This window comes from Thamnophis sirtalis, unplaced genomic scaffold, assembly GCF_051295495.1.
Source record: "Thamnophis sirtalis isolate CommonGarterSnake01/CBP01778 unplaced genomic scaffold, rThaSir2_p1.2 scaffold_7, whole genome shotgun sequence".
In the NCBI taxonomy this organism is placed as follows: domain Eukaryota; kingdom Metazoa; phylum Chordata; class Lepidosauria; order Squamata; family Natricidae; genus Thamnophis; species Thamnophis sirtalis.
The window spans coordinates 7,129,410-7,149,915 of record NW_028261387.1 but is presented as its reverse complement, the minus strand read 5'-3'; the positions used below and the strand labels follow the sequence as shown (position 1 = coordinate 7,149,915).

Genomic DNA, 20,506 nt, shown 5'->3' with positions numbered 1-20,506 from the left:
CTGTGAGTTTGTGTAAACAAGCAAAAATCCTTCTGTGGAACAGGATAAACTTAAATCAGTTTCTGGGTTCTTAATTTTCTTGGTATCTAAAGATATACTGAGGTATCAACCATCCCTTTTGGCACATTCAACAAAAGAAATTCCTGGTTCTTTAAATTAAACCAAGAGTGTAGGTTTCCTGAAAAATACATCTAGGCATAGTATAAGCAAAGTCAGTTCTGGGATTTTCCTGTGAAAACCCACATAGGTAATTCCCCTTTTCCCCTTCCGGGCCACCCGGAGTTCATCGTTTACCAATTGCGTTCAATGCTTTTGCTTTGGGAAAAACTGTCTGCTTCGGTCAAAACATTCTTCATCACTTGGCCTTGTTAGATAACGTATCTCGGGCAACAGACGGTTCACTTACATGCCACAGCCTCCCTCCACCCTTAGGAACTCACCATCCTCTTCCCGTCCAGAGGTGGTATTCAGCAGGTTCTAATCAGTTCTGGAGAACCCATAGCAGAAATTCTGGTAATTCAGAGAACTGGTAAATACCACCTCTGGCTGGTCCTGCCCCCATCTATTCTCTGCCTCCTGAGTCCCAACTGATTGGGAGGAAATGAGAATTTTGCAGTCCCCTGGAGTGGGTGGGAATGGAGATTTTACAATATCCTTCCCCTGCCAACCCACCAAGCCATGCCATGCCACCAAGCCATGCTCACAGAACCAGTAGTAAAAAAAAAAGTGAATTCCACCACTGTTCCTGTTATTGTTTGGCAAAGCTGCGAGAGAAAGCAGGTAAAGGCAACTGCTCTGACCCTCCCTCGTCCCACACCAACACACTCCAAGCCAAAGATACGTTACGGGATTTATTAACAGACAGACAGGTCCTTGGCAGCTATCCAACACAGATAAGCCTCGGCAGCAATCCAGCCTGCCAGGCTCACAGTACTGTTCTCCAACATTAGTTCATGCGTTGACTTCCGCAAAAGGGGCGTGTGCACAAGCATTCCTTTTATAGTCTGGAGAGGAGCCTAATGACCACCAGCTGAGTGCAATTACCTCCTGTAACTGCGCAACTGTTCCTGACGCTTATTAGCTCTCCGGTGCCGGGCATCTAGGAACAACTCCCTTGGCTCCTCCCCACTGCTGATGTCCTGATCACACTCCCTTGTCTCCTCACCACTGGTCCAAGGCTCAGGCGCCTCCTGGTGGCCAACCAGCCTCTCTGCGCCCTGCTCGGAATCGGAACCCTGTCCAGGGTCCTCCACATCCTCCAGAGCCGACTCATAGGGCCCCTCGCTGTTGGAGTCTGGTGGCAGCTCCAATGGCTCCTGCTGGGCCACACCAGGCAACTATGGAGTGCAGGTTTGACATGAGGGCAGATCCTCTGCTCCATCTGCCTCTTTTAGAATCTTCTGACACCATGAAATTTCACTTTAGAAGCAGGTAGGAAAGAATTTAGGTTCAATAGTTCAGGGGCCACAAGATTGTGCCTTGAAAGTGGAATGCGTGGATGAAATGAGTAGCAGATAGTTTAAATACCAGTAGGCAATTTAAGTACCAATACCCAACTGTAAAGAGCTTAAAAGCTCAGCGTCCACATTGTAATTGTGCCTACAAAGGAATCTTGTGTTAGAGTGCAGCTGATTAAAAACTGCCAACCCATAATCCAACACAAGCCGAAACAACTTACTGACCTTGTGTCCCATTTTTATAACACTGCCCTCTTCTTCCAATCAAACAAAAATCTAACATCTAAAATGCTTGCCTCTTATAATACGGTTGATACACAGACAATTAACAAAAAGAACTTCAGTGACTTCAAAGGAAAATAACACAATCTAGAAAAATGTTATATTTGCAGGAAATCTTCCTTCCTGCAATGAATAAGAGGAGACTTTGGAAAATGAAAAAGTTGTGTGTTAACTTTTTTACACCACAAAGACTCTCTTTCTCTCTCTCTCTCTCCCCACCCGCTTTTAGGCATGAGTGATTCTGCAACAGAGATGGAAAGCGAAGTTTGCATTGCAACACGGCTTTCTTCGTTTTGAGCCCCACTGCCTTCCCCCCCCACCCCCAATCACCGACACTGCTGATGACTAATTACTAATAATAGAAGCCCCATTAAAAAGCTATTTGGTGATGGCTACCATCAATCCAAAATGTGAAGTTTACTGTGAAATGAATTGTACCTGAAAAATTTCTGCCTCCTCATATTTTAGAAAAAAAACTGTTAATTTTCCTCACCTCTTCATATCAGAAGATGAAAATAGGTAATAGCACATTTATAATGTCACTTTTAACCGGCCATTGTCTTACACTGCCATTTTTCCACTTTTAAATTCTACTACACTACACTTTGCAATTCCTAAGTCTGCTCTATACAGTAACAGAAAATACTCCACTTCTATCAGATGTTGTGGAAGCCCTTTCCAACCATCCTTCTCTTAAATCATTCCGTTTGTCTTCTTACTTTGTTCCAGCCTCCTCCAAAGTGTTGTCTAGATAAGGGTTTCTCAACTTTAAGATGTGTGGACTTCAATTCCCAGAATTCCCCAGACAGCAAGCTTGAGAAATGCTGATCTAGAAGTTTGATTACAGGCCTCACATCCTGAACCAGCCCAGATAATTTGCTTGTTGACTGGAGCTGAATGGAACTGTAGCCAAATGCATCCTTAAAGTACTTGCTGAAATATGTTCGCTGCCTTGAGTTGTGTATTAAAAAAATAAAATAAATGGAGGGGAGAAATAGTAAAGGTCCTTACTTGTTTATTTCTTTGCTATAGGCAGTGGAGAACATTTAAAAAATACAAACCATGCAATATTAAACAGACAACAGCCAAACCAATCCAGGAAGATAACAATTACCTTATAGCAGCGGTGTCAAACTCAAGTCATCACAGCATTGTCACCAAGGGTGGTATTCACTTACTTTCCTGTTCTGACACCCCTTGTCCTACACAAAAGCACGCCGAGACAAAGATACTTCAAGGATTAATTAACACACAGACAAGACCTTGGCAGCAATCCAGCACAGACTAACCTTGGCAGCAATCCAGCCTGCCAAGCCAGCTACAAGAGTTCTCCAGCTCTAGTGAATACGTTGACTCCTGCAACAGGCGTGTGCACAATCATTCCTTTTATAGTCTTGAGAGGAGCCTAATTACCACCAGCTGAGTCCAATTATCTCCTGTAACTGTGTAACTGTTCTTTACGCCTATTAGCCGGGCATCCAGGACCAACTCCCTTGTCTCCTCCCCACTGCTCCAATGCATGATGTCTGGATCTCACTCCCTTGTCTCCTCCCCACTGGTCCAAGGCTCAAGAGGCTCCTGGTGGCCAACCAGCCTCTCTGCGCCCTTCTCAGAGTCGGAACCCTGTCCAGGGTCCTCCACATCCTCCAGAGCCAACTCATAGGGCCCCTCGCTGTCGGAGTCTGGTGGCAGCTCCAACGGCTCCTGCTGGGCCACAACACTTTCCCTACCGGTTCGCAAATGTGAGTGCACCCATGAGGACGGCATAGAGCAGGGGGTGGGTGGGTAGGCCCACCCACAATTTCCACTACCGGTTTGGGCAAACAGGTCCAAACCGGCTGAATACCACCTTTGATTGTCACATGATGTATTGTGACTCCCCCCCCCTTTGCTAAACTGCCGTGAGCATGGCCAGCGTGTGACGCATGCAGCCCACGCCCCACGAGTTTGATCACCCCAGCTGTACAGGCTCTAACAATCCATGTTTTGGAACAGATCCATATCTTGAAAGCCTTCCCAAAAACCAGAAGGGTCAGGGCCACCTAATCTTAAGAGAAATGGTGTTCCAAAGGGCAAAATAGCAACAGAAAAACAAGCCCTTCTCCCCCAGGTCTCACAAGTTGACATTCTTGATTGACAGGACCCATAGCTATGCCTCTCCTGCTGGAGCTAATGGGCCTTAATAGAAGAATCTGGGTGTTCCTGCAAATAGTATTGCCTGTAAATGCTACGTAACTCCAGACCACAGAGGGAGAAAGAGCGAGAGAATTTTGTTCACCGTGTTAATTAGGCAGAAATTAAAAGGGCATTCATGTGCTTCTGAGGCATAATCTGAACTGCCAGAAAAAGGCCATCCCTGGAGAATAGCTACGTTTGTCCTCATTCATCCCGATGTTCTCCAGTGGCAGAGAAACGTGTGTTAAAAACTGCCTCTTGCATTGAACAAAATACAGCAGGCAATGCTCTAATTAATGCAAACAACCAGATTCAAGCCAAAGCACGTGTTTGATCTCAAGAACATAATCCGGATCAAATAGCAACAGCTTCTACGGTAAGTGGTCTTTGTTTTAGCGGAGATTGAAAGAACCAATGAAAGAACTGGCCAGCTGCCACTGAATAGTTTGTTCTTCAGATGCAGCGTTAGGAAACAAAAATCATAATGAGAACAACTACCTGCTAAGAGCACTTAAAGCTCTAAAGGATTATTACGTCTTTGCTAGGGCACCAGATTTTTAATTTTGAACGGTATGCCCATCCCCCCACTCTATATAAAAAACCAAGTGGAAATTAGCAACTATTTACAAATAAGGTGATCCGATCTGGGTATTATATATATATATATATATGTGTTTTTTTTTGTGTTTGTGCTGATAAATAAATAAAGGGAGACTAGTATAGATCTATTTCAAGCTATTTAGCTCTCATCAGCTAGCTATACCCTTACTGGGATTTGAACCTGGGCTATATTACATACTAGGCAGACTTCTTAGCCATTAGGCCACAGGCTCTTATCCGTTATCCATTTTTTGTGACCTAATGGCTAAGAAGTCTGCCTAGTATGTAATATAGCCCAGGTTCAAATCCCAGTAAGGGTATGGCTAGCTGATGAGAGCTAAATAGCTTGAAATAGATCTATACTAGTCTCCCTTTATTTATTTATCAGCACAAATACAACAAAAACATATACATATACATATACATATACATATACATATACATATACATATACATATACATATACATATACATATACATATACATATACATATACATATACATATACATATACATATACATATACATATACATATACATATACATATACATATACATATATATATATATATATATATACACACACACATATACACACATATACACACATGTATACATGTATACATACATACATACATACATACATACACATACACATACACATACACATACACACACACACACACACACACACACACACACACACACACACACACACACACACACACACATACATACATACATATATATATATATATATATATATATATATATATATATATATATATATATCAGAGATAGCAAATACACTATTATTTTATGTGCATCTCCCACTACAGAAAAAGATCCGGGGGGGGGGGAGTCATAGAAGTCAAAAATTCACATGAATGACAATAATCAACGACCCTCTATTATACATTTTAAAAATGCAATGTTTATATCAATAGGGTACAGTGGCTTAGATTTTGGAATAATACCCATATTTGAATCAATCCTCAATGTGATGTTATAAGAAAAATTAAAGATCTACTATATACTCCCTCCTGAACCCCAGAAGGAAATATGAGATACAGATCTAATTAATGTTCTACATATAAAATGTGAAATGCAAAAACAAAATAATACAGAAAACCACACCCCACCATTATTAATTTTTTTTTTAAACTACATTTATTAGCTACATTGTTCTTCTTAAATCATTCAATACCTCAGTGGTGGGATTCAAATAATTTACCAACCAGTTCCCTGCCCTAATGACCAGCTGGGTAGGTGGGGCTCGGTGGTCATGTGATCATGTGGGCGTGGCCAAGAAAATGTCACTCAGGTCGATGGGCACTTCAGATTAGTTGTTACAATGGTAATAAGGGTTAACTGGAGAGACAGTTTCTGTAAGCAGGGCAATAAAGATTAGGCTAGAAACTACACCAGAATGTTTCCTTCCTGCCTTCCTTACAGGATTAGCCCTGTAAAGTGGGGAAAAAACAAAAGGAGATTTCTTCCAACAATTGGTTCTCCGAACTGCTTAGAAAGTTTCCAACCGGTTCTCCCGAATAGGTGCGAACTGGCTGAATCCCACCACTGCAATACCTCCAGAAGAGCTTAATTTAAGGATCAAATTATAAATTCAGAAACATCTATTTTGGCTCAGGGTAACAGAGAGAGAGGGAGGCAGGGCGAGAGAGAGGGGGGATAGATTTTAGCCTCATTTTCAATCTAATGTACTTTTATTTCCTCCTTTGAGAATTTAAGGGCCGAGGTGGCGCAGTGGGTAGAGTGCAGTACTGCAGGCCACTTCAGCTGACTGCTAGTTCAGCAGTTCAGCGGTTCAAATCTCACCGGCTCAGGGTTGACTCAGCCTTCCATCCTTCCAAGGTGGGTAAAATGAGGACCCGGATTGTTGTTGGGGGCAATATGCTGACTCTGTAAACCCCTTAGAGAGGGCTGAAAGCCCTATGAAGAGGTATATAAGTCTAACTGCTATTGCTATTGCTAATTTTTAACATAGCAATGGATTTCAAATCAATCTCCCACGAACATTTGGAATGGTTCCGTCCCTGGAGAAGGCGCATCAAAGTTACATTTTGCAAATAGTCCCAAGTCCAAAATTTTTCTATAAAAGAATAGTTGCAAGCTAGCAACATTTTAATGAATCCGAAATTCCCTTGGTTTTGCTGATGGAGCTGAAGTCTAGGAGTGCATTAAAAAAAAATCTGTAAAATATACCTTGCTATTGTGAAGTTAGCTGCAGGCCAACGTCAGCTGTAATTCTAAGAAACCCACTGACTCAACAGTTTTAACAGGAGAGCATGACCTAGGAAGAAATCCACTCTCAAGGAGCATGTTCCCACTTGGCTAGAATAAAAAAGATCCGATATCGCAGTCCCATGGTTTGCAGCAATAATTCGGAATGGCAGATTTCAGTAGCGGATGTTAAATCCTAACAGAGAACAGTTCCTCACTTTGAAGAGCATCATTGTGGCCCAAAGTTGTTATCACAAACTGGGCTCCTATAGGGAGTGGCCAGATTAGATTGCACTTAAGGGCTGCAAGTAGATTTTGTGACAATTTACCTTAACAATATTCCTCAGTGGCATAGTCCCATGGGAGAACCGATGAACAAATATTGTTTCAATCAACCTTTTGATGTAGTGGAAAGAATGGCAGATACATGCCAAGCTAGAAACAGCAAGATAAAAGCGTTTCAGAAAACTAAAAAGACAAATCGGGCAAGACATTTTGGCATAAAGCTGTGATGCCCCCAAATTAAACACCTCCAGCCTAGAAGTGAGACTCACTTAACTACTGGATGTCGGCCTGAAGAAAATCTGTCATCCTGGCCATAGATAAAAGGCATACGGAGATAAAACACAAAATAGATGAACAACGGGCCCGTATATTCTATCAAAAATACCTGCAAAGGAAAGAGACGCTTATTAGAAGTTTACCTTTTGGTTGCAGGGAATATTACAAAGCTGGTGCATAGCCAGCTCGGTTCCACCACAAAACCGCGTTCGACTAAACCACGCTCGACGAAACTGCGTAGCTGACATCATCAACAGGGCGACAACAGCGCGGAGACAGAAGCACACTGTAAACGCTAAACCTAAAATTAACCCCTAAACCTAAACCTAACCCCCCTAAACCTAATCCTAAACCTAACCCTAAACCTAACCCTTAACCTAACCCTAAAGCTAACCCTAAAGCTAACCCTAAACCTAACCCTTACCTTAAGTTGAATCGGCTTGCTTTCAAAGCGCTATTTAAAGCGCCCTTCTTTCTCCGCGCTCGCTGTTGTCGCCCTGTTGATGACGTCAGCGACGCGGTTTAATTGGGCGCGGCTTAGTCGAGCGCGGTTTTGTCGTGCCACGAGCCAGCTCCCTCCATCAACACTGCATGCAGTCCCCCCAATCAGAATGGATGCTGAATGAACATTTGCTATAGCCGACGCTTTGAACCAACGTTTTAACTTGCTGGCTGGTGAATGCCATATATCTTAATACTGCCAAGGTTGAAAAACGCTGCTCTAGAAAGTACTCTGCTTATTTCCCCTGAGGCTGTCATTTATTTATTTTTTTCTATTTTACATAACTCTCTTCATCGCCCAAGAATTGTTGCTGCTTGTATTATAGCTTTGAAACGGCAAAACACTGCGGTGGTTATTTTGCAATCTGAGATGGTTTTGCCTTTAGCACAACTGAAAACAATCGTGCTTAATAAAGAACACAGCATGGTTAGATGGTTGGATCCAAGGCAGAAGGCTGAATCCCCAATTCAAAATGAGGCTCCTGATCAACTCAAATGAGTTCCTATGGGAGAAGAGAAATAAATGTGGGATAAGCAAATGAAATATTAACATTCCTTCTATGTATCTGTTAACGACTGATGCCTTGGCTCAAGGGCATAGGACAAGCCTATTAAAATACTTCTTGCAGCTGGTCGTTATAAGCAATATGACTCAAGACAAACTACATGTTTCTCCAAAAATAAGACCCGATCTTATATTTTGGGGGGGGGGTCCAAAATAAGCACTAAGGTTTTTTGGGGGGGGAAACACGATTTCAGGGTGACCAGTCTGGCTGGGGGCCCCACCCCCAGCACGTGCACAAGAGGCAGCAAGCACATGGGGACCAGAGGTGGGTTCCTACCAGTTCGTACCTATTCGGTAGAACCGGTTCGTCAAATCTACCGAACCGGTTAGAAGAGGTTCCACCAGTGGACCCGGAAAGCAGGCCACACCTACAGAAGAGGTTCCAAAATGTTTTTGAAACCCACCACTGGTCCTTGGATATGATTATTCTACACTATCATGCTCATATTTATAAACCTCAGTGCCTCTGTGAAAGGTAAGGATGACTACTGCGTTTGTGGTGCAATCAGAACATTGCGTGTGTTGAAGTTGTTTTAATGCAAACCAAAGATGCCTTTTAAAAAACAAGTTTACACCATATTCTTATGCATGCCAGTGCTGTGTGTGGGGTAATTTAAGGTGGTTCTGACAAGTGTCGTCGGCATCTTCATATCCGGTCACATGGGCGGCAAGCCACTCCCATCCAGTCACATGGGCGTCAAGCCACTCCCACAAAGGAGGCCACACCCACAGAGTAGGTTCGAACAATTTTTGAAACCCACCACTGGTGGGGACCAACGGTATCTGGCAGCAGCTGCAGTCTGCCAGTCCCTTGGTCAGGGCACTCTTGGTCAGGGTCCAAGAAGCAGATGGAGGCAGAGGCACAGGGGGGGACAGGGGGGAGGTGACCTGGACGCACTGCACAGGCCATGGGAAAATCAAGAGTCAATGAGCCAGAGCTGTGGCCCGCCATTCTGGCCCACTGACTCTTGGCCCTCCCTTGGCCCGTACAACACATTGAGATTGCCTGCATCTGTTCCTTGGGCAGGTAATCGGCTCACCTCTGCTAAGCGGGCTGTGGCTGCTGCTGAATACTGTCAGTATGTGCACACTCACCGCCTCCTGTGCTGGCTATGCCCCCCCTTCACCAGTGACGTGCAGTCAGGGGAGGCAGGAGAGGCAGAGCCTCACCACTGTCATCATGAAAAGAAAAAAAAATGTAAAAGGAAAAAGGCTGAGCTAGTTGCTGCCAGAGTCACAGTGGATGACTCTGCTTAGTGCTTAACTGTTTAAAAAAGCCTCTAAAAAAGCGCCCTCTACAGGAGGAGGCGGGAGAACCACGTGCCTCATCTAGTCTGACTTCATGATCACTCGAGCAGAGTTAAGCAAGGGTTAAAAGCCGAAAAATTCCTTATGTAGATGAGGCACGTGGTTCTCTCGTCTCCTCCTGTAGAGGGCGCTTTTTAAGAGGCTTTTTTAAACAATTAAGCAGAGTCATCCATTGGGGACTCTGGCAGCAACTAGCCCAGCCTGACCTCAGGCGAAAGAAGGAAAGCGCTTTAGACATTGGGATGTCGGGGGAAAGGACTGCCTCACCAGCCATAAACCTCACCGCACGTCACTGCCCTTCACTATGGCTTATTTTGGGGGTAGGGCTTATATTTGACGCATGCTCTAAAAATCAGCTGGGTCTTATTTTCGGGAAAATGTGGTAGTTTAAATCAACCCAATTGTATTTTGTGCCTTGATTCCAGATATAAATCATTGGTTTGCTATCAATGTCCCATTTTATCTTACGATTCATGCAAGTAGTCCCTTAACTTGGCCACATGTTGGTCTGTGTAACATGTTTGAAAATTGCCAGTCTGGCAAAGAATGGGTAGCAATGTATTGATGTTGGTCTAGGAAACAGGAGACGGTGAGAGCTGGGTTCTGCGTCAGGCATGAAAGCCAGCTAGGTGACTTTGAGCCAATCACACTCTCTCTCTCTCAGCTCAAACCACCTCACAGGATTGTTGTTATATGGGGCAAATAGGAGGAGGAGGAAGGAGCATTAGGTGTGTTTGCCACCTTGAGTTACTTATAAAGTAATAAAGGTGGGTAAAAATCTAATAAAATAAAACACAAGGAAGGGGAAGACTGTGGGTTGTAACGGTTCCACCACAAAACCGCGGTAGACAAAAGCGCGCTCGACGAAAGCGCGTACGTGACATCATCACAGCACGACGAAAACATTGCGCTGTGAGCGGTAAATTTAAAATTAAAGCGAAAACCTTACCCTAACCCCCCCCAAACCTAACCCTAAACCTAACCCTAAACCTAACCCTAAACCTAACCCTAAACCTAACCCTTAACCTAACCCTAAACCTAAACCTAACCCTTAACCTAACCCTAACCCTTAACCTAACGCTAAACCTAACGCTAACCCTTAACCTAACGCTAAACCTAACCCTAAACCTAACCCTAAACCTAACCCTAAACCTAACCCTAAACCTAACCCTTAACCTAACCCTAAACCTAAACCTAAACCTAACCCTTAACCTAACGCTAAACCTAACGCTAACCCTTAACCTAACGCTAAACCTAACCCTAACGCTTAACGTAACCCTAAACCTAACCCTAAACCTAACCCTTACCTTTATGTGAATCGGCTTGCTTTAATTTTATTTTAATTTCAATTTAATTTATTTTTAATTTTTTTCGTCGTGCTGCTGATGACGTCAGGTACGCGCTTTCGTCGAGCGCGGTTTTGTCTACCGCGGTTTTGACGGGTCACGGTTATAACACAACCCACTGTACCCACAAATTGCCGTGCCCACAAATCCTGGCTCCATCTTACATTGAGGGCTTTCTTTCTTTTTAAAAATGTCTTTTCCCCCGATCAGATGTTATTTTTGTTCTTTTAGCAGATATGACAGGCGAAAAGCCAATTCGGAAAAGGGGCATGTCACAGCATCTTTGTGCAGAGAAGCGCTTCACCTGTTTTAAGTTCTCCTGGCACTGAAGCGCAGAAAAACCGAAGCCAAAGACGAAAAGTTGGAAGAATGGATTCTATTCTATCCAAAGTTGGCTCCATTCCACGTAATTGGATCAAATGACTGCTTCCTTCTCGCCCTAATTTTGGAGGGCAGCATCCTCTCCCTACTTTCTCGTTGCATCCCCTAATATAGGCATTACACAAGCCGGGTTTTGTCAGGTTGCCAAGCAACCAGGGCTGCGTTGCTATGGACTCGCTTGCCAAGTTTTTTTGGGTGATTATATATATATATATTTTTTTCCCCCTTTGCATCCTTCATCCCAGCAACTCTTGAGTTTAGAAAAGAAAGCAAAAAGGCGGGAGGTGCTTCCTACCATTTTGCGTTGGAGAAAAACCTAAATAACCTCATAAGAGACCGCCTACTGCCGATCACCTCCACACGACCCATCAGATCTCATCGTTTAGGCCTCCTCCGAGTTCCATCTGCTGGCCAATGCCGACTGGCCACCACGCGGAGGAGAGCCTTCTCAGTGGTAGCCCCGACCCAATGGAACGATCTCCCCATGGAGATTCGTACCCTCACCACCCTTCAGACCTTCCGCACAGCCCTTAGAATCTGGCTATCCCGTCAGGCCTGGGGCTAAAGATTGTAACCCGCCCGAATGGTATGAATGTTGCGTTTCAATCATGTATTGTTTTGTATGTAAAAGTTTGTCTCTTCCCCCCCCCCCCTTGGATTGTGAGCCGCCCTGAGTCCCCCCAGGGAAAAGGGTGGCATACAAATAAACAATCTGAATCTGAATAACGCAAGATATTACTGAAGTAAAACAGCAATTAATTAAAACATATCAAAGCTGAGGGGGCTCACCATGGTCCATCCAATTTGCGGCCCTAAATCTTTAAAATAGAGAGTAGCAGTGGTGCCAACTGGGAGAAGTTGCAGGATTTCCCCATTCTTCAGGGATTTTCCTTCTGAGAGGATGAGAAGAAGTTGTAATATGAACTGAGATACACAATCCCCTCATCAAAGCTTGCATTTTCTACATCTATTCTTTCCTATTTACCTCAAGGATGCCTTCGAAGGCATCCAAACCTTTCTTCCATTTAAGAACATTTGAAGGGGGGGGGAAAGGAAGCATTTGAAGATGTGGGAAAGGAAAATACATCCAGGACTGAAATGCTACCGGTTCGGACGGGAAAATGCTACCTGTTCGCCCAAACCGGTTTTTCCCACGATCAGCTGTGCTGCACAATTTATATTAGCTAGAAAGCAGGATTTCCTGCTTTCTAGCTAATATAAATCGCATGGCACAGCTGATCCCCTCCCCTCGCTGCTCACTTACCTTTGCAGGCAAGCTTCTATGCATGCACGGAAAGTACCGCGTGTGCTCACATTGCTACCGAACCGCTAGCAAAGGTCAGTGGATTTCACCCATGAGTACGTCAAATGATTCTACACGTCCTTGTCAATACAGATAATCCTCGACGTACCACCACAATTGAGCCCAAAGTTTCCGTTGCTAAGTGAGACGTTTGTTAAGTGAGTCTTGTCCCACTTTACGACCTTTCTCGTCGTAGTTGTTAAGTGAACCACTGCAGTTGTTAATTTAGTAACCTGGTTGTTAAGTGAATCTGGCTTCCCCATAGACCGTTGCAACTGTCCGAATTATGAATCAGTTGCCAAGCATCTGAATTTTGATCATGTGACTATAGGGATGCTGCAAAGGTGGTTAAGTATGAAAAATAGTGATAAATCACTTTCTTCGGTGCCATTGTAGCTTTGAGCAGTCACAAGTGAACTGTTGTAAGTTGAGGACTGCCTCTATACAGAAAACTGAAGCAGATCGTGGTCCCAGGTAATCCGTTCAGCTTTTTTTCAGTCTTTGCTGATGTTTCTCCGAACTGCTGTCACAGCCTCTTAAATTGGGCTATATTGGTAACATTCTGTATGCAAAACATGAGCTCACAGCCTAGTCTTTGGGAAACCAGGGTGTTAAAAAGACATCACGGCAAAAAGTGTTTATTACACACAAGATTTTCTATCAGAACTCTGTCTCAATAATTGGGCCGACTTCAGAAAGAAGCTGGCCTTGGACCTCTGTTGAGCAGCCTGCTTTTCTTAACACACAGGGAGGAGATGATTTTTATTTTGATTCCCTCTCCCTCTTAAACAGCCCCAGTTCTGTCTATGGATGCAGGAGTCCAGATCTCACTTCCCATAACTCAAAATGCTAATTAAATGTGCTTCCTGCAGCAACCTAGCAAAGAACTAATTTTTTAAAGGATTTTAACATTGTAACCTGAATGAACTGCTTTGATTTAGAGAAAAATGCAGTGTTTAAATTAATCAATCTCTCTCTCTCTCTCACACACACACACACACACACACACAAACACACAAACACACACGACCGATACTTACTAGGATCAAGCCTTATAGATTGTCTTGCTGGATACCACTGAGGATCTATAGGGGAAAACAGAAGCGCACAACTAAAAACGTGACCTTCCTATTATTCAGTCCTCTGACTTTCCATCTTAATCTCAACACATTATTTAAAAAAATATCAATTCTTGCCAATCACTTCTTTACTCATTCTTTCTCAATTTGCCTGTTTGGGTTTGGTGGGGTTGGTTCCCAAAGTATTACACAACATTTCTGGCAAAAGTAATATAAACAGCAATAGCAATAGCAGTTAGACTTATATACCGCTTCATAGGGCTTTCAGCCCTCTCTAAGCGGTTTACAGAGTCAGCATATTGCCCCCAACAACAATCCTGGCTCCTCATTTTACCCACCTCGGAAGGATGGAAGGCTGAGTCAACCCTGAGCCGGTGAGATTTGAACAGCCGAACTGCAGAACTGCAGTCAGCTGAAGTAGCCTGCAGTGCTGCATTTAACCACTGCGTCACCTCGGCTCTGCATATTGGTATATAATCAGTGGTGAAATTCTTTTTTTTTAACTACCAGTTCTGTGGGCGTGGCTTGGTGGGCGTGGCAGAGGAAGGATACTGCAAAATCTCCATTCTCATCCCACTCTGGGGCCAGCCAGAGGTGGGATTTGCCAGTTCTCCGAACTACTCAAAATTTCCGCTACCGTTTTTCCAGAACCTGTCAGAACCTGCTGAATTTCACCCCTGTATATAATCATATATGAATACATTTCTAAATAAAAGCATGTATAAAGATAAAATATATAAATGATAAAAATCGATGCTTAATGTTGTAAGCCTCCCAGCGTCCCCTTGAAGCGAGACAGTGCCGAAAAATATTTTTAAATAAAATAAATATATAAATTCCAAAACAAACGTTTGCTTCAGCAGATGAACTTTGCAAGATCTGTACTGCTAACTCAACCCAGAAACCCCTAAGCCAGTCTTCACCAATTTGATGCCCTCTAGCCACATCTATAGCAATAGCAATAGCAGTTAGACTTATATACCGCTTCATAGGGCTTTCAGCCCTCTCTAAGCGGTTTACAGAGTCAGCCTATTGCCCCCAACAATCCGGGTCCTCATTTTACCTACCTCGGAAGGATGGAAGGCTGAGTCAACCTTGAGCCGGTGAGATTTGAACAGCCGAACTGCAGAACTGCAGTCAGCTGAAGTAGCCTGCAGTGCTGCATTCTAACCACTGCGCCACCTTGGCTCTTGAGGCTATCTATGACAATTCGCCACTGCCAACTCGCCATAGCCAGCATAAAGAGCGCCAACTTGCTGCAGGCAACATGCTGCGGGACAACTAGCCACAATAAAACTCACGGCGGGACAAGAATTACACTAACATCAAAGCAAGGATTCAGAAAGGAGGGTCAAAATGAAATGTGAATGACAAAAATTAAAATAGTTTTTTTTTAATTTATTTTAAATAATTTTATTTTTTTTCAATTTTAAATAATAATTTTAAATTTAGATTTAGATAATTTAAATAATTAAAGTGAATTGTTAAATTGTCCCGCAGCAAGTTGGCTGCCGCAAGTTGGCTGTGGTGAGTTATCAGCTATGAGCTGGCTGTGGTGAGTTATCTGCTTGTGAGCTGGCTGTGGTGAGTTATCTGCTTGTGAGCTGGCTGTGGTGAGTTATCTGCTTGTGAGCTGGCTGTGGTGAGTTATCTGCTGTGAGCTGGCTGTGGTGAGTTATCTGCTGTGAGCTGGCTGTGGTGAGTTATCTGCTTGTGAGCTGGCTGTGGTGAGTTATCTGCTGTGAGCTGGCTGTGGTGAGTTGTCTGCTGTGAGCTGGCTGTGGTGAGTTATCTGCTGTGAGCTGGCTGTAGTGAGTTATCTGCTTGTGAGCTGGCTGTGGTGAGTTATCTGCTTGTGAGCTGGCTGTGGTGAGTTATCTGCTGTGAGCTGGCTGTGGTGAGTTATCTGCTTGTGAGCTGACTGTGGTGAGTTATCTGCTTGTGAGCTGGCTGTGGTGAGTTATCTGCTTGTGAGCTGGCTGTGGTGAGTTATCTGCTTGTGAGCTGGCTGTGGTGAGTTATCTGCCTTGAGCTGGCTGTGGTGAGTTATCTGCTTGTGAGCTGGCTGTGGTGAGTTATCTGCTTGTGAGCTGGCTGTGGTGAGTTATCTGCTGTGAGCTGGCTGTGGTGAGTTATCTGCTGTGAGCTGGCTGTGGTGAGTTATCTGCTTGTGAGCTGGCTGTGGTGAGTTATCTGCTTGTGAGCTGGCTGTGGTGAGTTATCTGCTTGTGAGCTGACTGTGGTGAGTTATCTGCTTGTGAGCTGGCTGTGGTGAGTTATCTGCTTGTGAGCTGGCTGTGGTGAGTTATCTGACTTGAGCTGGATGTGGTGAGTTATCTGCTTGTGAGCTGGCTGTGGTGAGTTATCTGCTTGTGAGCTGGCTGTGGTGAGTTATCTGCCTTGAGCTGGCTGTGGTGAGTTATCTGCTTGTGAGCTGGCTGTGATGAGTTATCTGCTTGTGAGCTGGCTGTGGTGAGTTATCTGCCTTGAGCTGGCTGTGGTGAGTTATCTGCTTGTGAGCTGGCTGTGGTGAGTTATCTGCTTGTGAGCTGGCTGTGGTGAGTTATCTGCTTGTGAGCTGGCTGTGGTGAGTTATCTGCTTGTGAGCTGGCCGTGGTGAGTTATCTGCCTTGAGCTGGCTGTGGTGAGTTATCTGCTTGTGAATTGGCTGCAACAAGTTGCCCCATGTCGACTCTAGCCATAGAACAACCATTTGTCTATTTCTGGGAGGCAACTGGGAAGGAAAAACTAGAGACATAACACATCTGAAGAGCCTCACAGTGAAAAAGTCTGGCTTAAACCTTCAGCAATTAGTAGAAAGAATTAGTAACTCGGCTTTGAGAAAGCTTATGTCATTTCTGCTCCTCACAATGATGTATAATTTAATTAGGTACTGACATCCCTTTTAAAATAAATTTTGAAACATAGATACTCACGCATCTTGTGGAACATCACTTGGATGTCGCTGATTGTAGTTTGTGGCTCAACCTATATAAGAGAAAAATTTTCCATCAGGAAGCAAGCAGATAATTCTTTTTTTGGAAGGGTGAGTGGGTGGGAGCAAAGGATATAATTAAGGAAGCCCCCAGCTACAGGATGAAGATATTGTGCAAATCTCCGAGTGCTCAGAACATGATCTATAAATGTGAATATAAAAAAGGGGTGTTTACTAACCTTTTCTAGGAAGCACAGCTGTTGTTTTGTCTTCCAGTCAAGAATTTCCACCTGGGAAAAAAGTGGACAAACCATTTCAAATGATCTTACGCTGTTAACGGCTACGGTTTACATGAACAAGAAACAGTTGAGGTCAAATATCAAAGAAGTCATACCTTAACTTTTTTTTTAAATGAACCACAGCTGGGTTCATGACTCAAAGATAGCTATAATCATTTTACAAGCTGCATACAGTATATTTATTCATTTTTATTCTAATAACGTATGTTCTTTAAGAACAAACTGGATTTCCTCCTGGCAACTTATAGCATAGTAAAACCAGACTGTATTTTTTTAAAAAAAAAATCCTATGAACTCAAGTAGCATTTAAAAATAGAATATATGAAAATATAACCGCAGGTAGATTAGTTAATAATCTACACAACACCCCATATATAAGAATCAAGTTTTACTTTTGGAAACTACATGACCTTATCTATTCAGTTTTCTTAGCAACAGTGCAAAAGTGATTTGCCATTTCCTTTTTCTGAATTAATTATTTTATATTATCAAATGCAGCCTTCAGCTCAGATATTTCTTTTTTTTTTCCTACTTTATTTTTTTTTAAAAAATATGGAACGCTTCACGAATTTGCGTGTCATCCTTGCGCAGGGGCCATACTAATCTTCTCTGTATCGTTCCAATTTTAGTATATGTGCTGCCGAAGAGATTTCTTCTTGGTCTCCTATCCAACTATTAAACAGGCATGCGCTGTCTCAGCCTTTTTGAGTTTAGCTAAGGTGCACTAGGCATATACGTACAAAATATTAAAATATCAATCTATTAAAAGGCCTCAGAGAATAAGAAGTCATTTGCTTAGTATAAAAAAGCCAAAATAATAAGCCAATGGAAAAGGCTACCACTGAGAAGGTCTGTCTCTGGGTTACAGGTACTTCAACACAGAACAATAACTTCAACAGGTCCTTTGAGGATTTCCTTGAAGATATACGTAGAAATGTACAGAAAGATGAGTTATCGCAAATACTGAGGTCCCAGGCCCTAAACACCTTTATGTCAAGCCTGCAATTATATTCCTTTTAGAATTTTGGCCTGCCACATTTTCTCTTATTTCATTATGCTGTTTCTTTAGTAGAGTTGATGGGAGGGGGGAATAGACAGGAGTGAGATTGTGGAATGTATTGTTTTCATTCTTTACTAGAAGCCAAGGGCATCCTTTGTCTCCGCACCAGTCAACCTGACCGGAAGCAGCTGGGTGTGGATGCCAGCGTGGAAGAAGAAGATTGGACCATGTGATGGATTGTGGGTGTGGGGACAAGATCATGAACTTTTAACTGGGTGGAATTCTGATATCATTTCCAGTATTGGGATTAACACAGATGTGCCTAAGATGTCTGCTTTATTAAATTGGAACTTTAAGGATCGTTTTGCCTTTGATTCTGATTTAATTCTACATGATACTTGGAACACTGACACTTTATATGTTAGAAGTGACATCTCAGATGGTGACTGGGAAAGAATCAGGAGCCAGTTCAGATCGTAGTCTCTGTGTATACCAGACAAACAAATCAATTAGGACTTAGCATAAGGTGTTCTGCAGCACAGGCCAACAGTTAATAAGCTGAAAGATTGTTAAAAACCTTCTTCTGCATGTACAAGTGTACATTTTGATTTGTAGAAGATTAAATTGCAATTTCACCGCAAGGAGCTGTTTATGAGATGCAATTGAAATCTGTCTGTACATTCCATTTGGCTATGTGTCAGCAATAACACAATCAAAGGATAGGGTGAAGCTGTCTTTGCACTACAATTCCAAGAAAATATACATTTGGAGTTAGTAACAGGTGCTTTTTTTTTACATCCTGACACTCCAGAACACCTTTATGTCTTCAAATTCAGAATACTACATAACCCAAATTTTATTTTCACCACCCCTATGCAATGTTGTGCCTTAGTGACAGAGGTGGGTTCCTACCAGTTCGCACCTATTCGGTAGAACCGGTTCGTCAAATCTACCAAACCGGTTAGAAGAGGTTCCACCAGTGGACCCGGAAAGCAGGCCATACCTACAGAAGAGGTCCCAAAACATTTTGAAACCCACCACTGGATATGAATATTCTACACTATCATTCTCATATTTGTAAAACTCAGTGCCTCTGTGAAAGGTAAGGATGACTACTGCGTTTGTGGTGCAATCAGAACATTGCGTGTGTCGAAGCTGTTTTAACGCAAACCAAAGATGCCTTTAAAAAAACAAGTTTACATCATATTTTTATGCATGCCAGTGCTGTGTGTGAGGTAATTTAAGGTGGTTCTGACAAGTGTCGTCGGCATCTTCATATCCGGTCACATGGGCGGCAAGCCACTCCCATCTGGTCACATGGGCAGCAAGCCACTCCCACAAAGGAGGCCACACCCACAGAGTAGGTTTGAACAATTTTTGAAAGAGAGAAGAGAAGGATGTAATTCATTCCAAACTGATCTAATCATGTGTGAATTGGGTCAGTCAAGTGAGGGTGACACCTAATTCTAGTCTACTATTATACCCCCTGGAAAAAGAGATGAAAGACACCCAGTCACCCATACCTTTACACTACTATTGCTGTGGCACAGCACACTCACCCCCCCCCAAATCTGAGGGAATACAATTGCCAAGTTATTCTTGTTGCCCGACTGAAAGAGAAGGGGTAAAACAAAGTCAGAAAGCCTCCAGAGGTCAAAGGGTTTGGGCGATATTTAAGCACTTGCAGAGAAAATGGATGAGGAGTCAATTTTTCCCAAATAGTGACTTCTGTCCCAGGTGATGTGACTGTGACTGACAAACCCATCATAAAGAGATATGGATTACTGTTGTAGCCCAGCAGGAGCCGTTGGAGCTGCCACCAGACTCCAACAGCGAGGGGCCCTATGAGTCTGCTCTGGAGGATGTGGAGGACCCTGGACAGGGTTCCGACTCCGAGCAGGGCGCAGAAAGGCTGGTTGGCCACCAGGAGGCGCCTGAGCCTTGGACCAGTGGGGAGGAGACAAGGGAGAGTGAGCAGGACGTCAGCAGTGAGTTGTTCCTGGATGCCCGGCACCGAAGAGCTAATAGGCATCAGGAACAGTTGCGCAGTTACAGGAGTAATTGCACTCAGCTGGTGGTCATTAGGCTCCTCTCCAGACTGTAAAAAGACTACTTGTGCACACGCCCCTCTTTGCAGAAGTCAATGCAGGATTGAATGTCGGAGGACATTACTGTGAGCTTGGCAGGCTGGATTGCTGCCACGGCTTATCTGTGCTGGATTGCTGCCCAAGCTTGTCTGTGCCAGATTGCTGCCAAGGACCTGTCTGTCTGTTAATTAAATGCCGTAACTCATCTATGGCTCGGAGTGTGCTTTGGTGTGGAACGAGGGGGGGGGGGGCAGAACAGATTACTGGATGTCCAGACTGTATTGTGGAATCTGTTCCCCATCAATCTCAAGCCTCCTGACACCTGAACTGATTTTCCCCATTCGCATAGAGGCAGGCTATGGCAATGTGGCATCCAGATTTCGATT

At 43.6% G+C, this 20,506-nt stretch overlaps 1 protein-coding gene and 1 non-coding gene across 2 annotated transcripts in view; both read right to left on the bottom strand.

Moving 5' to 3' along the window:
• Positions 1-20,506, bottom strand: part of LOC148044529 (very-long-chain enoyl-CoA reductase-like) — a 40,590-nt gene that overhangs the window by 10,016 nt on the left and 10,068 nt on the right. Inside the window, exons 2-7 of the mRNA XM_087719272.1 lie at positions 16,974-17,024; positions 16,736-16,787; positions 13,761-13,805; positions 12,207-12,310; positions 7,310-7,425; positions 7,085-7,190 (exon numbers count right to left, since the gene is read on the bottom strand). Coding sequence (XP_087575398.1) covers positions 7,085-7,190; positions 7,310-7,425; positions 12,207-12,310; positions 13,761-13,805; positions 16,736-16,787; positions 16,974-17,024 — 474 coding nt within the window. The remainder of the gene's footprint in view (positions 1-7,084; positions 7,191-7,309; positions 7,426-12,206; positions 12,311-13,760; positions 13,806-16,735; positions 16,788-16,973; positions 17,025-20,506) is intronic.
• Positions 17,580-17,686, bottom strand: LOC148044530 (U6 spliceosomal RNA). The gene has a single exon (XR_015697422.1). It is a non-coding gene; the product is annotated as a U6 spliceosomal RNA (small nuclear RNA).